This window comes from Phoca vitulina, unplaced genomic scaffold (assembly GCF_004348235.1).
Source record: "Phoca vitulina isolate PV1807 unplaced genomic scaffold, GSC_HSeal_1.0 scaffold4, whole genome shotgun sequence".
Taxonomy (NCBI): domain Eukaryota; kingdom Metazoa; phylum Chordata; class Mammalia; order Carnivora; family Phocidae; genus Phoca; species Phoca vitulina.
The window spans coordinates 30985451-31002497 of NW_022589707.1; the positions used below are offsets into that span (position 1 = coordinate 30985451).

At 35.9% G+C, this 17047-nt stretch overlaps 1 protein-coding gene across 1 annotated transcript in view; it reads left to right on the top strand.

The window, feature by feature from the left end:
• IMMP2L (inner mitochondrial membrane peptidase subunit 2) overlaps positions 1 to 17047 on the top strand; it is an 877737-nt gene that overhangs the window by 592761 nt on the left and 267929 nt on the right. Inside the window, exon 5 of the mRNA XM_032401754.1 lies at positions 5672 to 5737. Within this exon, the coding sequence (XP_032257645.1) occupies positions 5672 to 5737 (66 nt within the window). The remainder of the gene's footprint in view (positions 1 to 5671; positions 5738 to 17047) is intronic.

Here is a 17047-nt window from a genome sequence, read left to right on the forward strand (position 1 = left end):
TAATGAGGCTGTTGGATTGGAGCACTTTCTGAGGTAGCAGGCCAGAAATGATTGTTTGGGATTGAAGTACAAAATAATAAATAAAAGTATTGAACATTATATTGCATATTATATTGAAATATAGAATATTAAAATTCTGAAAGTATAGCTGAAGTTATAAGCTCCACATTTGTGACCATATATCAAGAATGAACCCAAAGAGCAACAAAAGTCTGTGTAGTTTCTTTTGTTTAAATTTAAAAGATTCACATGATACAAAGCAAAGTCTGCAAGGGACAATAATGTAGCTGAAATAATGACCCAAGTAAAAAGTTTGGAGCGTACTAATTAATAAAACTGCACTGAATTAAAAAAATGAATCATTAAAAATGCAGCTGTATGTACAAAGTTCACATTACTGATAGTGAAACAAGTATACACAATCCAACATTGAAAATTACTCATTTTTATCTTGATTTTACATATGATATCCATTTAAGACTAATCTGTGCTTTTCAGTGTGAATAGTATTATATTTGGCTTTAATGTTTCTTTAGTTAATCATATAATAAAACTTGACCAAACCTTTAAGATGCCTTTCTTGCCTTCTAATGCAACAGACTGTGAAAATCCCTTTATTAGAGCTTTTTTGAAATAAATATTCTGAGTCTGAGAGAAGGATTGTAACAGTTTGCTTGGGCCCAGTTTAATTGATCTCCTTTATGAATTTATTTTAGGAAAAGATAGCTCTAGAATTTACCTACTTACTATGCATGAGACCCGCCCTAGAGATTTCATACCTGTTGACTCAGTAGTTATTACGATAATAGAGGTGAGAGAAATCATCAAGATTTCTAGAGATTTGTTAAACAAGCTATTGGGACTCTGGCACATCCTCACTATCTGCTTCTCAGCTCCTGTGGACTTTCTTTCATGCAAGAATGTGGGCCTAGGATTGCCAGATCTTATTTTTTCAAGAGGAACAAGAAATTAGTATTTTTATGTCAAGTCTCCTGCTTGTTTGGCTAGTTCAAGATAAAAAAAAAAAATTATGCATGAACCAAACAAGACATTTCTACAAGCCTGCCTCGATTATCTGACTTCTGGTTTAGGACCTCTGATCTAGCCTTATCTCCCTGAATATGAGACCCAGATGGGTTATGTAGGGTGCCTACACTCAGTAGCTCGCTTGTAGCAGAACAGTGATAACCCCTAGTAATGGGGTTGTACCGCGTGGAAATTGTACTCCACTTTGTGCCTTTGCAAGGCACAAGGTGACCCAGTAGAAGCACTTAGGCCGTGGAGAATGGGTGAGATCACAAACAACAGGGAGGATACACTCCTGGGCCTTTCTAGCTCTAATCTTCTATGAAAACCATGCCAAACCCAGGCAACGTCTTCTGAAATCTAAAAAAAAAAAAAAAAAATGTAGCTCTGTGTGGTGATGGATGTTAATGAAACTTATTGTGGTGATCATTTTGCAATATATACAAATATCAAATCATTATGTTGTACCCCTAAAGCTAATAAAATGTTATATGCTCATATCTCAAAATAAAAGGAAGAGGGGAGCTATCATTTGATATGACTACCTTTTTATATGAGTTTTTATAACTGTGTTGAGTGGACTTTTTATTCTACATCTTTTTTTGATGATTCCAACAGCAATGTATATTTTTTTATTGTGATGATATAAAGTTATGTATTTTAATGCATGACCATTTTTTAGGACAATAAAAAACAATCTGCCTAATATAAGGCATTCCCAGAATATGGGTTATTTTATCTCATTAATGAAGAGTTAAAATTTAGACTGCAGTGATATATGTTATTAGTGACCGATATCTGTGGTATTTTTGAGGGATTAATGCTTACATTAGACTGTAGCTAAAACGACTTCTAGTAATGAGATTAATTCTATCATTAATCTGGGCCAATCCTGAGCCATGCAAACATAAAAATCTATACAATCCAGAGGGAGGTTTTAGGATTTTACTGTATATGGGAGAAGAGTGAGAGCCTAGACACAGGTTTAAGGTATACCTGTGACGTCAGGATGGGCATGGAGGCAGGAACAGAGAGTGGCGTACTTGCTAGTCTTTCCATTCCCACAAAACACAAGAGGACATCTGCTGAGTATTCTGAAGTACCTTCCTAGTGCTACAGACAGGATCAAAATTACAACGTACAGCAAGAACATACAAGAACATGAAATCAGTTACAGAGATGATGAGACCTAAGACATGGCTCTGCTTGCCCCGTAGCAGGGTGAAAACTGCATTTTTATCAAGAGAGGGAGTGAAATTTGAGAAGAACATTGTCATAGAAATCTTACAGCTGTGCTAGACTCTGTTCCCCTCCCTCTAGCCATTCCATTTAGACACACATTCTGCAACACCAACCTGATCTGAGACCTATGCTGACAATTCAAGGCATCCTGTCCAAGCCTCTGGAGAAATCTTGCCTAATTAAATCAGCGGCATAAAACAGAATGCTTAAAATTCAGGCTCCAGAAACAAATATTGTAAAAACAATGCTTATTATGAAAACACTAAAATTACAAATTTAAATGCAAAATTTAGTATTATTGGACAGCATACATCATATCCCTAAGGAAGGCGTATAATCCTTCACTTGTTATTCTTGACACTTCCCGGGAGATAGGCAAATGGCCAAGAAAATTTAGACAAAGGGAAGTTCAATGATTTTCACAATGTAAATCTATAACTCTCATACCACTTCTACTTACATCAAAGTAGTGCCTTCAACAGCCCAATGATTAAAATATAGATATAGATTTTGAGCAGTAATGGGATTAATGTTAGTAATAGCTTTTTTCCCCATTTTGAATCATTTGATTAGATTCATGAGTTTAATATTACATTAAAATTTATAGATATATTTGAAGTGGTAATTCATAAGACTTTAATTATATAGACAGCTCACTTTGCATATTCTATTTTGCCTCGTGATCTTAAAATATACATTATTTTAAAATATGAAATACTTTTCAAGTACCTCAAAAGCTTAAAAGTTGTCGGCATAAAATATTGCTTTACGGTGATAAGGATTGCTTTTCATATTATTTCATTAACATTAATACTGTATCCATATTAGATGGGGGAACTTGGCAGTTAGTTCAGGTCTCACCCCTTTCTTGGAGCATTTCTTCTCAGGTAATGTCATATGACCCAAACAGTTGTCATCTGTTCATAAACTTCCCACAAATCTGAACCAAAAAAATTTAGGCATTTTTTTTTTTTTTATCTATACAGAACTCCATACCCCCCAACTTTGGTTTTATGTCCTGCCTGGTTTTTTTCTAGTACAATCGCATGTGCATTTTATTTCTCTAATTACAGATGCGAGGTCACAGTACACATAATATTTTCTATTTCCATTTTAATCTGTAAATTACATTGATAATTTCACATCATTAAAAATTCTTTTATAATATTTTTGTTTTCTTTAAAAGATTTTATTTATTTATTTGTCAGAGAGAGCACAAGCAGGGGGAGCGGCAGGCAGAGGGAGAAGCAGGCTCCCCACTGGGCAAGGAGCCCGATGTGGGACTCGATCCCAGGACTCTGGGATCATGACCTGAGCCGAAAGCAGACGCTTAACCTACTGAGCCGCCCAGGCTTCCCTCTAATATCATTTTTAATGACTGGAAAATATTTTATTATGTGGATGGACTATTTAACCAATCTACTCTTAACTAATTTTTTTTCTTTTTTAAAAAAATAGATAACATCCATATAGCTAAAATTTTGCATATATTCATAATCATTTCATTAGGATAAATTCCTAAAAGTATTGTTGTCTTGTTAAAGAGAATATAAAATCAACAGTGTTTTACAGAAAGGCACATTACATGACCATATGCTTTATATATAGAGCACCATGTCCCTATACCCTCAACAACAAACTGTATTACTGGTATTACTATGATTATTATTATTATTGTTTGTCAGTATAATAGGAAAATGATATTCCATTGTTCTAAAATGCAATTCTTTGGTGATCATTGAGGCTGAATATTATCTTACACATTTTTGGTTATCTAAAATAAAAGAGAGAGACATGGGAGGGGAATTTTCTAAATGTCTATGAGTAGTCCTGCACAATTTCATCAGCTTCACTGTGCCGAGATCCCTCACTCTGGCTGTATATAAATGACAGTAAAATTATAGAAATATAATGGTTAATCAGTTCAGTGAAGGGGACAGTGCAATCTAAAACTCTGATCAAATTTCCTTTTAAAATAAAGAATATTGGGCGCCTGGGTGGCTCAGTCGGTTAAGCGACTGCCTTCGGCTCAGGTCATGATCCTGGAGTCCCTGGATCGAGTCCCACATCGGGCTCCCTGCTCAGCAGGGAGTCTGCTTCTCCCTCTGACCCTCCCCCCTCTCATGTGCTGTCTCTCTCATTCTCTCTGTCTCAAATAAATAAATAAAATCTTTAAAAAAATAAATAAATAAAATAAAGAATATTTATAATTTAGTGAAAAATTGTGAGACTAATTTTCACAAGTAGATGCAAATGGTTTAGATGATTTCATTTTCTCTGCAAGATATAATGTGAAATATAAATCTTATTGAAACTGCATATTTACTTTGATGAAGTGTTGCATTTTGAATATATTTAATCTTTTCAGTTTTTGTGCATTTACTTTCCTTTTTAAAAGCAACTCCTTTCAAAATGTGACTTGAATTGAGAATATTTTTATCTATCCTTGATTTCCAAATTCATATTAAATGATCATTTATGTGATGATGTATGAGATGTTCCTTGAAATGTGTCTGTTAAAAGACTTAAAATGTTATTGGCATGAAATTGGTCTTATTAAGATTTAGTCATTGCTGTGTAATAATGGAGATTATTGGAGATGTGGAGATGTTACTCCAACATCTCGAAGCTCAAAGCAACAAATGTTTATTATCTCACATATTGTCTGAGTATCAGGAAGCCAGAAGCAGTGTGGATGGCTGGTCTGCCTTGTGGTCTCTCAAGAGACTGTGGTGACACGTGGCCAGAGCTACAGTCTCTGAATACTTGACGAGGCCTGAAGGTTCTGCTGCTAAGCTTGCTCACATGGCTGGCAGACCTTATTTCCTCACTTGGTGAGTCTCTCAGTAGGGCTGCTCAGGACGGACATGGTCTTCTCCAGAGTGAAATTCCAGGAATAGAGTGGTTGTCAGTACCCATTCCAAATTACGTAATTTTCAAATGGCTAAGCCTAAGTGCAGTTTAAAAGGATCTTCTGATTTTCTTTTTAAAACACTTCTCATCTGTATTGTTTTCTTGAACATTTAAATCAAATTCCACTGTTTATTTTAAATGAAATAAGGAAACTTAAGTATGTGATTTTTAAAAAAAAGTCTAATCATTTTTGTATGTATGAATCCTCTTTCTTGCAGGTGCTTAGCTCTAATGTTAAAATTCTTATCCCTCTTGTATTTTTTATTTGAATAAACTTTCAGCATGGCTTCTCCTCCTCCAGAAGTTTAAAATGAGAATGACATCAATAGTAGCTTTCTATCACTTGAGACCTAAGTAGGATTGATGTCACTGTCATGGGTGGGAAGGACTCTGTCATGATTTTAATTTAGCCCATTTAGTCGCAAAATTGCTTTTCATTGTCTTAAAACAATAGAGACATAACTGATTGTATAACCTTATTTTATTCTAGGTCGCCTAAAAACCCAGAACAGAAGATCATTAAAAGAGTGATTGCTCTTGAAGGAGATATTGTAAAGTGAGTACTGAAACTGTTGTTTTTGAGTTCAAGTTATAAATTCTGGAATTTGTTGAGTTTTAAATCATATCACTTGGGAAGTACCACTCAATTCAGAGGACCAAAGCTTTGGAGACTTCCCAAATGAACTGGTACTTCTTCAGTGAGCATCATCAACCATTTCACGATGTAAGGCTTACATAACTTCTTGATTATATTATTATCTTTTATCTGTGAGGCATAGGAGAAATAAATGTTAACTGAAGTTAACCACTAAATAATTAAACTGACCACTAATTATTTTTTTGAATATTAAAATTAGCATGATTGTTTTAGATTATGGTATCATTATGATATCAAGGTTTATTTTAGATAAACTCATGAACATCTTATTATTTTGGACGCAAATACAGAAACTAAGTGGCAGCTTTTATACACGTGTACTCACAACCCTGAGATCATGATCCGAGCTGAAACCGAGAGTTGGAGGCTTAACCTGTCTGTGCCATCCCAGCGCCCCAGTATTCAGAAAATTTTCAGATCCTGTTTGCCAAAAAGCTTAATCCTAAAATGTCTGTATTAGTGACCCTACAGATTAAACAATCTCATTAAAATGAATCTCAGTTGGTTTTAGGGCAGAATCAAGGCCAGCAGTTCTCAAAGGATGGCCAAAGGGTCGCTGGACATTCCCAAGACCCATTGAGGGGGTCAGTGAGATCAGAACTACTTTCCTAATAATACTAAGATGCTGTTTGCTTTTTCACTCTTATTTTCTCTCAAGTGCACAGTGGAGTTTTCCAGAGGGTATGTGATGTGTGCTATGGCATCAGATTAAATGCAGGAGCAGATACTGGAATATGGCTGTCTCCTATTCAGCCAAACACTAAACGGATTGGCAAAAAAAAAAAAAATCCCACTGATCTCACTATTTTTTCTTTTGTTTTGGAAAATAATTATACTTTTCATTAAACATATTTGTGTGTGTGTTAACAAATAGGTTTATTATTATTTTAGATTGAATCTATAAATATTTTTTAATTCACCATTTTAATTTCCCATATGGTAAATATTGACAGAGTGTATTTTCTAATGTGGTAAATATTGACAAACAGTTCTTTGAGAGCCTCAGTTATTTTTAAGTGTATAAAGGAGCCTTCACACCAAACAGTGTGAGAACTTGCTGATGTGGGAATGAATGGCAAAAATTTTCATGTCATGATTATCTGTTCATGAGTAGTCTGCATGGTATGAATGGAGCTATCGTGGGATGGTTTGAATGGTTTATACTTATGAATATTTGTGCAGTCTTTCTTTGTTTTAAAAGCTTTATTGAGGTAGAATTTATATACTGCACAACTCACCCCATTTTAAATATACAGTGTGACAAGTTTCAGTATAACTACACACAATTGTGCAAGCCTCACCACAATCTAGGTTTTGAACACTTGCATTACCTTCAAAAGTTCCCTCCTCCCATTTGCACTTAACTGAGGCTCCCACCAGCCGCAATGGCCAGTCCCAGGCAACCAGGAATCTGCTTTCTGTTCTCATAGTTTAGCCTTTTCTAGAAAATTTATTTAGATGGTATTATACAATATGTAGTCTTTTATACCTGTGTTTCCCCCCACACATATCAGAATGTTTTTTTAGTTCTCCAAGTGTGTATATCTGTAGTTTGTTTCCTTTTTATGGTTGAGTATATTCCATTGTATGGACCTACCACATTTTGAACGTTCATTTACGAACTAATGAACATTAGGACTTTTCCAGTTTGGGGATATTATGAGTAGAGATATGGACATTTGTGGAAATGCTATGGACATGTGTGTCTTTGTGTGGAAATATGTTTTTATTTCTACTGAGATGTATTCACACATATCACTGTTAAAACGCCTATATACCTAAGACGCTGGCTATTATGGTGAAGTAGATGTTTAACTTTGGTAACTACCAAACTGTTTTCAAAAGTGGCTATAATATTTTATGTTCTACCAGCAATGTACAGGGGTTTCAGTTTCTTTGTATCCTTGCCAACACTTGGTATTATGAAAATTTTTTATTATGGCCATCCTCATGGGTGTAAAGTAGAATCTCGTTGTGGTTTTGATTTGCGTTTCCCTGAAGGCTACTGATGTTGAGTATGTTTCCATGTGCTTACTTGCCATTTGTATATTTTCTTGGGTGAAGTGTCTTTTCTTTTTTTTTTTATTTTGAATTATAAGAGGTCCTTTGATTTTGATTCCTTAAATAGATTGGGCATTTGGGGGAGGATGAATGTGTATAATAATGTGATTTTAGTCAGGTGTAAGTGTATTCATATCAAAGAGTTTAGTTTTTGTTACCTGTAGGATTTGTGTAGTCAATTTGCAGAATTTGGTGACTGCTTTCTATTTTGAAGATCCTATCTAGTCTTCTGATTTCAGTAGGAAACTGGGAAGAGCAATAAATTTGGAAAACTATTTGATATTCATCCATAAATGTCCCAAATATGCTTTTAATATTTGGAAAACAGTTTGTGTGGATGTGATGCAAATCCCATTCAAGGAATGAGTCAGCAAACCTTGAATATGTTATATTAAATGATTGAAGCCAGTCACAAAAGACCATATAGCATTTGACTCTATTTATGGTATATGAAATGTCCAGAATAGGCAAAAAATAGATTAGGGGTTCCCAGGGGCATAAAAAAGGGGAATGAGAGATATGGGTACAATGGTTTTTTTTTTTTTTTTTTTAACTTTTGTTTGTTTGTTTTTGGTAAGGGGCATAAAACATTCTAAAATAAATTGTGATAGGGGCGCCTGGGTGGCTCAGTTGTTAAGCGTCTGCCTTCGGCTCAGGTCATGATCCCGGGGTCCTGGGATCGAGCCCCGCATCGGGCTCCCTGCTCCGCGGGAAGCCTGCTTCTCCCTCTCCCACTCCCCCTGCTTGTGTTCCCTCTCTCACTTTGTCTCTCTCTGTCAAATAAATAAATAAAATCTTTAAAAAAATAAAAAAATAAATAAAAAATTGTGATAGTCGCACAGCTCCGTGAATATATTAAAAACAATGAATTGTACATTTTAAATGGGTAAATTATATGTTATATAAATTACATCTCCATAAAGCTATTAAAAAAAGAATTGGTCAACAAAGGGAGCAAAAATTTTATCTATGTCAAATAATCTAACAAGATTAGGAATGTCAAGGGATTCATTTTACATTATAATCCAAAGAGAACACAGCTTTAATTCAGATGTATCATTAGTGGCCACCAGCTGGAGTCAACAATGTGAGATTGTAAAACTTGGTCAGACATAAAAAAACTCTTGTGTAATTAGAAATCCTACAACAGACCTCCCTGAGGAAAAACCTGGGTTGTTGCTTTCCTCAGTAAGTGTAAATACTGTACTGGGTTCACAGAGGGCCTGAGCTAGAACGAGGGTTATTGGTGCAGTGTTGGGAGATGAGGGGAAGGGGTTGGAGATATAAGAGATTTATACCTTTTTTTTTTTTCCCCCACTGCTGCAACCCACTTGGGGAAAGGCTGGCTTCTTTGTTCTAACCCTGAAACTTAACACTTTGGATATACGGCCCTTTGTGTCCACCTTCACTACACCTCTATCGTGAAGCAATGAGTAACATAAGGAATGAAAGTAGCAAGGCTCAAGACTCTCTCAGTATGTAGCCTCTAAAAACTTTCTGATAATTGATTAGAAAAAACTTTTCTTTTTATTTAGTATTTTAAAAGAAAATTTAAAATTTTATTCCTCTGAATAAAATAGGTACTTAAAAATTCTAGGCTTCCTGGGCTTTAAATTAATAATTGGATATATTCCTTTATTTTTTTATTTTTTATTTTTTAAAGATTTTATTTATTTATATGAGAGAGAGAGATCACAAGCAGGGGGGAGGGGTAGAGGGAGAAGCAGACTCCCTGCTGAGCAGGGAGCCCGATGCAGGACTCAGTCCCAGGGCCCTGGGATCATGACCTGAGCCGAAGGCAGACGCTTAACCGACTGAGCCACCCAGGCACCCTATAATTGGATATGTTCCTATAATAATTTTCTAACAGCGTTGAAAAACATTAGGAGGGGGGCGCCTGGGTGGCTCAGTCAGTTAAGCGGCTGCCTTCGGCTCAGGTCATGATCCCAGGGTACTGGGATCAAGCCCCACATCAGGCTCCCTGCTCCACGGGAAGCCTGCTTCTCCCTCTGCCACTCCCCCTGCTTGTGTTCCCTCTCTTGCTGTGTCTCTCTCTGTCAAATAAATAAAATCTTAAAAAAAAAAAAAAAAAAAGAAAAACATTAGGAGGTATTAGGTAATACAGTATTATTTACTGATGTGCTTACCTCTTTTAGTCTATGACCCGTTTTTTTTTTAAATGCCAGAACATATAAAAATCAAATTTAAAAATATGCTGTCTTTCTTCTACCAGAAGTCATTTGTCTATTGGTATCCTAACTTGTAGTAGACAATGTGCTTTGGTCTGTGATGTGCACTTTCCATTCCCAGTCTTACCTTGGATAATACTTGATTACTTAGTAGGCAAGCTAAACTGAAATGCACATCACCAGAACTTTTTTTTTTTTGGAAAGAACTTGATATTTCATAAAATGATCAAAGAAAAAAATCTGACTTATTAGGATTCAGTTACCCTTTTTGTGGGTTTTGTAGTATTTTTATTGTGAATTACACATAATTAGAGGGTAGAGAGGAAACCATTATCTTTTCAGAGCTAAGCATTTTCAAGGCTTAATCTAATCCTCAATTTAATGTTCTGTTAGTTATAAAAAACAGATATGTAGTAAAATATAGTTTAAAGAGCACTTATTTTAAAGATAATTCAGCAGATGGTTGACTCATATTATGTTTCTACCTGGGGAAAGAAGTGTGGCAAAAGCCAAGGATCAACCTCGCCTCCCTGAAGACTAGAGACGGTGCTACAGCTGGACTTCTGGTTTCTGTGCACCTGCACCCTCTACCCTTGTTTTTGTCTGTCTTGCTTGTGTTCCCATTGGCTTTCGCCCCATGCCAACTGCTCACTTCCTTGGGTGTGCCTCTTGTTTAAACTACCTGAGAGAAATCTGAGTGTGTCGCTTTGAGGTACGGAACTAGGATACGTCCACCTGACAGGTCACTGGTCAATCCACTCATCAGCCGCCCTTGGGGTGGGTGCCCTTCCTTGGTCTGGCCAGTTGTGGTTGTGTAGGCCAGTCACCTAGTACGGACCCTGCAGCTCTAAGGAACCTCTTGGAAGGGGCTTGTACGTCTGGCAGATACTGTGAGGCCTCCCAAGTTGGGGCATTGTAGTCAGCACTCACTTCGCTTAGCATCACCCTTTGAAGCCTCATGTTCAATAAAACTATAATCTGTTATCCTTGGTAATTGCTTTGACCTTACCCTCTGGGGAGGATTTATTTATTTGTTTGTTTATTTATTTATTTATTTACTTATTTATTTAAACTACAGAAATAACACAAACTGGAAAAATTCAAAATGCTATCATGAATATCCTTGCACACATATTTTTGGACATTTGTGTGTTTATTGTTGTAGAACAGATAGCTAGAAGTAGAAATACTGGGTCAACGCATGTTGTTATTTTTAGTTCTAGTGTATACAGCCAGATTTCCCTCCAAAGAGGTTTGTTGTACATCTCACCAATATATTACCCTCTTACCAACACTGCATGAAATGGATTTCAAGATCAAATGCAATGGGGAGGTGGTGGACTTCAGATTTAGAAGTCAAAGCATTTCAACACAAATTCTGAAATTACTTTAAATGATTAGGTTCTCTTTAATCAGTTTGCTGACCGAGTAGGCCTTAGAAACATTCATTTAATGAGCACTGGTCTAGCCACTAGAGAAACATAATTGGATAGAAGAGACAAAGTCCCTGCTGTCACGGAGCTTACATCCTAGTGGTTAGAAGCAGATAGCAGGCAAATACATAACACGTAATGCAACACATGACACTGAGCTAGAAGTGCTAAAGAAAAATAAAGTCGGAAAGGCTGTATAAAGTGGGGGTCTGGGACTGCTATTTTAGGCAGGATGTTCACTGTAAACCTCTCTAATGAGCAGATAGTTAGCAGACTCCTAAATTAAGGGAGGAAGGAAGAGAGCCATACTAGGATCTGGGACAAAGGCAATTCACACCAAAGAAATAAACAATGCAATCCTGAGATGGGTACACAGTAAGTGAGTTTAAAGAATTGCAAGAAGTCGGCATATCGGACTCCACCAAACAAGGAAAATTCAGGTAGGAGACTAGGTATCAGAGGTTTGCAGAGCTTTGTGGGTCATAATAAGGACTTTGGATTTTACTGTAGTGGAATGGCAAGCCCGTGGAATGTGTTGAGCCATGAGTGATAGGATGTGATTGGCATTTTTAAAAGATCCCTCTGTTTGCTGTGTGGAGAATAGATAAAAGGGAGGCAGTCTGACCCAAGTAACTGGTCAAAGTATTTTTCTCTTGAGGAAATAATATGTAGCTTCTTCTAAAAGTAGTTAAGTATCCTTGTTTATGACATGAATGATGACTACTTTGATTTGATATTTTCAGAGTGACTCATAAAAGTAGTCACATTATTTGTAATCACAGTCATCATGATTACATTGACAAGGTAAAAGTAGAGTTGAAGTATTTGTTCAGTGAATGCAGCCAAATATTCCTAAGATGGTAGAAGAGGTGACTTTTGCAAGTCTGAACTTTCTGTCATGATGTCAACATTGATTAACATCACAAGACGGTTGCTTGATTGTGTGGATAACTTAACTAGGAATATAGTCATTTTCATAAAGTTAACCCCAGTGGGTCTGCTTATCTATAATACGAACAGTAAAAAGCTAATGAAAGTAATATTTAGACAAGACCATTAGTTCCACCAAAATATTTTGCATAGTTATTTGCTTTTTCTTATTAATTTGTTGTGACTCACATAGAAGGACTATTTTAGAAGATGATCAAATGAATACAAAGCACCAAACTGCAGAAAGTCAATATAAATCAACCACAACTGAAATTTGTAAGGCATCAACATTGTTTTATTGGGCACTTGTATTTCTGTTTCACAGATTTTCTCAGCCCCGTCAGAAATGAAGCCTGTTATCATTTGTCTTCTTACCTACCAAAATACACTTTACAGATACTTGGAATCTGGGAGCCCATGTAGATAGCAACCTCAGTGAAGTAAGTCACCGGTGAAGGGGGTAACCATATAATTCATCACCGAAACTAGGACACTTTTGAGAGTGAAAGGGGATGATTATTATGTTGGAATAATCAGCATCCGGTAACTGCCAAGACAAACTGCAACAAATGGTCGCCCTACCAGTGAAATGTAATCTGCTTTATAATTCACTTTACATAACTTGATTTTCTTCAGTTTGTGGTTCTTCTTGTTCAGGAGAATTCCAAGAAGTGTTCATAGAAAACAATCACTTCTTGGCCCCAGGGAGGCCTTAGGTCAGGCAGGATCGATGATGTGGAGAAGCATGTCCTGCTCACAACACAGTCATTTCCATGCTAGAAAGTACAGTGTAGGACTTTCTGTAACAATTACTGATATTGCAAAGTATTCTGCAGTAGAGAAGCATGAGACGTCTTTTGCTGCAAAATATTTAAATGATAATTCCTCTTCAAGTATTACGACTATATTGTAAAATGTCAAAACACCCTAATTTATTAAAAATAACTTTCTGATATTAGCAAAAAATAAATCCATTGAATCACTAGAAATTAAACATTTTAAAGCTTGTTGATTTTAAATGTGCTATTGAAAATACAGAAATCAATATTAGCCTATCACAGATGGTTGAATCATATCATGTTCCAGGAAATGATGAAGATTTATAGGAAGAAAAACAGAACTAAATTGAGTTTTCCCCAGTAAAACTAAAAATGATGGTTGTTTAATACCTTCTTTTCTTTTCTTTTCTTTGTTTCTTTTCTTCCTTTCTTTTTTTTTTTTTTTTTTTTTTTTTGGTGCAGTAGCTCTGAATAATAGAGGAGCTTAATGTATCTCTATGGCACTCTTTGAAGACCATGCATTGATTTATGACATTTTTGGTAGATTAGGAATGCATTCTTTCCTAAAAGAAAGGACAGAATGAAGAAGAAATTTGAAAAGAAACTTGTGTCCAGGACCCTGATAAAGATCGCGGAATAGAATGTTTTAGAGCATGGAAGCTAATGGTTTTATTTTATAGTTCTCAAATGGGACCCAGGTAGGTGGTTGCTTTTGAAGACAGGAAGATATTTATACACTGGGCCTTAGCTATTAGTGATTTGAACAGAAGACTTTCACAAATTTTTGAGCCACTTAAGCCTGGTTTAGTTTGAGTTCTGAATTTTTCCAAATCAAAATGGCACAGCACATGCTTGTTTAGTACTTAGCCTCTGACCAGTACTATTATTTAATAGATAAGGTCTTGAACATGAAATTAAGCATCCCAGGGTCTGTCCAATAAGGTTTGTTACCACTAAATTAGAAGCATTTGTGAAAAATCATCAGTTTTGCTCAGATGCCAACCTGAGAAATTATTAATTTCTCCTGGACATTCTTCCCTTCTTCCTGAAAGAATGATAATTCTTTGCTAAATATTATAGATTGGTAGGTAATCCATGACTTTTTGGAAATCTTTCTTTTATGTAGTTGTAGATGATTATTTATCACTCTGCTGCTGTATCTGTGAATAAAAATGGAATTGCTGATAAAAACTATGTGCATTAGCAGTAGGTATTTCTTCCTCACCATCAGAGAGATAGTCACTTTAAGTTTATATGTAAAAATGTTGATCTTGATTTTTAAGGTCGGAATTATTTCTGTAATCAATTTAGCAATGTAGGGAGGTTTTCAGAGGTACTACACCAAACATAGTGTGTACACTTTCATGTAGGAGGATGTGACAGTTGCTGGAAGTCACCAGACTATTTAGATTGAATTGCTTTTTCTAATAATGGTGACAGTGAGTATTGTGGTACTCTCCCCAGCCCCATCACTGGTTTCTCTGGTTTCATTTTTAACCTTAGTCTACCTGTCTCTTGAATAGGATTCTTCTTTAGATACGAACATTTTTACTATTTATTCTCTCATGCATAGTCATTTATTCATTCAGTATGGTGTGGAGGTCAAGAGCACAAACTATAAATTTAGACTTCCTTGATTTGTATCCCAGCTTTGCCACTTCTTGTGTTACTTTACCAAATTACTTAATTCTCTAAACTTAATTTTCCTCATCTGTAAGTGGAAATTATAATAGTACTCCATAGAGTATTCTTCAGGATAACATGGCATAGTGGATATGATTTGGTTAGCACAGTGCTCAGCACATAAGAATGTATTCAGTAATTATCAGATATTCTTAGAAGTAGTCATGATGAACTCATTATGTATTGGGTGCCTGGAATTTTTACTATGTGCGAGATTCTAAGGTTGTATTGACAGCCATAGAGAGTTCTTGCCTTCCTGAAAGTTTATGCTCTGGTGGAAAGGCAACAAAAGTAACAAAGAAATACAATTGCCACCATGAATATGTACAAAGGCCCCTGGAGCATCCCTGGAGGAAGAGCATCTGGTCTACCTGAGGAACGGGGCTGTGTTGTGTTCAACTTTCTGGTTAAAGTTTGAGATGAATAGGAGATCTACAGCTCCCTCCTTAACTGCAAAAGCAATTCAGGCTTAGTATAATTTAGGAAAACTGAAACGATACTGGAGCATATGGGGTAAAAAGAAAAAGTCCTTTTTTTCTCATACTTCTAATCACACTCCCAGAGGTATATATGGTGTGTATCCTGATCCCTGTCTCATAGTGGGAGATTGAAAGAATTAGAAAAATATTCATATCATAGCATTTTTCCTTGAATATTCCAGAAAGAAAAAATACATACTTCACATGTATCTATAAGAATTTAAGTGTCCCAGTGTGTCTGTTACACAGATAGATACACCTATGTTATAGTAATATACTTGTATAACTCCAGTAGGTGGGTATTTGAAAACATGGCAACTCCAGAATTGCTTATTTATTAAGTTCTAAATAATAAATAATAGTCCTAGGAGTAATGTACACAAAGATTCTGTGTGCAAATTATTGGGTAACAATAATATGTGACGCAGACAAAACCATTTATAGAAAATTACAGGCAAGAGCCTGAAAGGGAATATTAAATAATGTCTTCATTATTTAATGTTCTTCCTATTAAAGTCACCATATCTAAAAGGAAGTATTAGAACCATCGTGTTCTCTCCAGGCAGTGCATGGTTGAGATGACTCGGGGGCTTCAAGTAGGAAACCCACTGGCATAGCTTAATTAGGAAAAACTTTCTGCAACTGGGGGCCTACCAGGTTGCTCTGATCTGGCTCCATCCTTGTCAACATCCCTTTGCTGCTCTCCAAAATATAGTAGTCAGTCTCTAACTAAGCTCCTTTCCTCTGTTTTTGGGCTGGCTTTGGGGACTTTTCTCCCTAATTCTGCCATGAGCCTCCCTCGCCTCCCCCAGCGCAGACAGATCATGTGAAGTGCTCTGGTGGAGTCTGATATTTCCTAGCAGGAAGCACATCACACTGGGGGCCAGCTAGTGCATTAGTCTATATGCCTTCTTTGCTGCTGGCTTAATTATATTTCTTAGTAGTATAACTTTTTGAAGTTGTGACCTCCAAGTAAAAATATAGAAAAATGCTGACTTTTGTACACTCCTTTGAACTAAATATTGATTTTTATTTTTTTCTCTGCTCACAGTAATGTAAGTCTGTCAAATATTCGGAAAAGGCATATAAGTATAATTATCTTAGTAGGAAGCTAAAAAGATTGTCTTAAAATACCTTTTTAACTAAGCTTAAGAAGCATGCCAGAAGCATGAAAGAAGCAGCCTGAATAATTACTTAATAATTAAGGAACAGATAGTTCTTCTATTTTTGTGCAGTTTCAGTTAATTTTGTTTCAACTTAACATTGACCACTGTTTCTCTTTTAAAATGTTTGGAGAAAAAATTTCATGTGGCGGAGCAGGTGTGTTTAACGTATTAACTTAGTTAGTTATGGATGCTATTAAATTTTTATAACTTTTGTTTTATGAAAGCTTTTTTTAGGTGTCTAGGGGCAATGAGGAGTAGCATGATATAGTAGAAGGAGTGTTACGCTTGAAGTAAGATGATATATTCAATTCCAGCTCTGTTCCTTACAAGCTGTGTGACCTTGGAAAAGTTATTGACCTCTCTGATTTTAAAAGGAAAAAAAAAAACCTCTCTATTTTCAGAGTTATTTTGAAGACCAAATATCTTCCAATACTTTGTAAATTTTAACACACTACTAAAATGTAATGTATTATTAACTGATTTTCTAT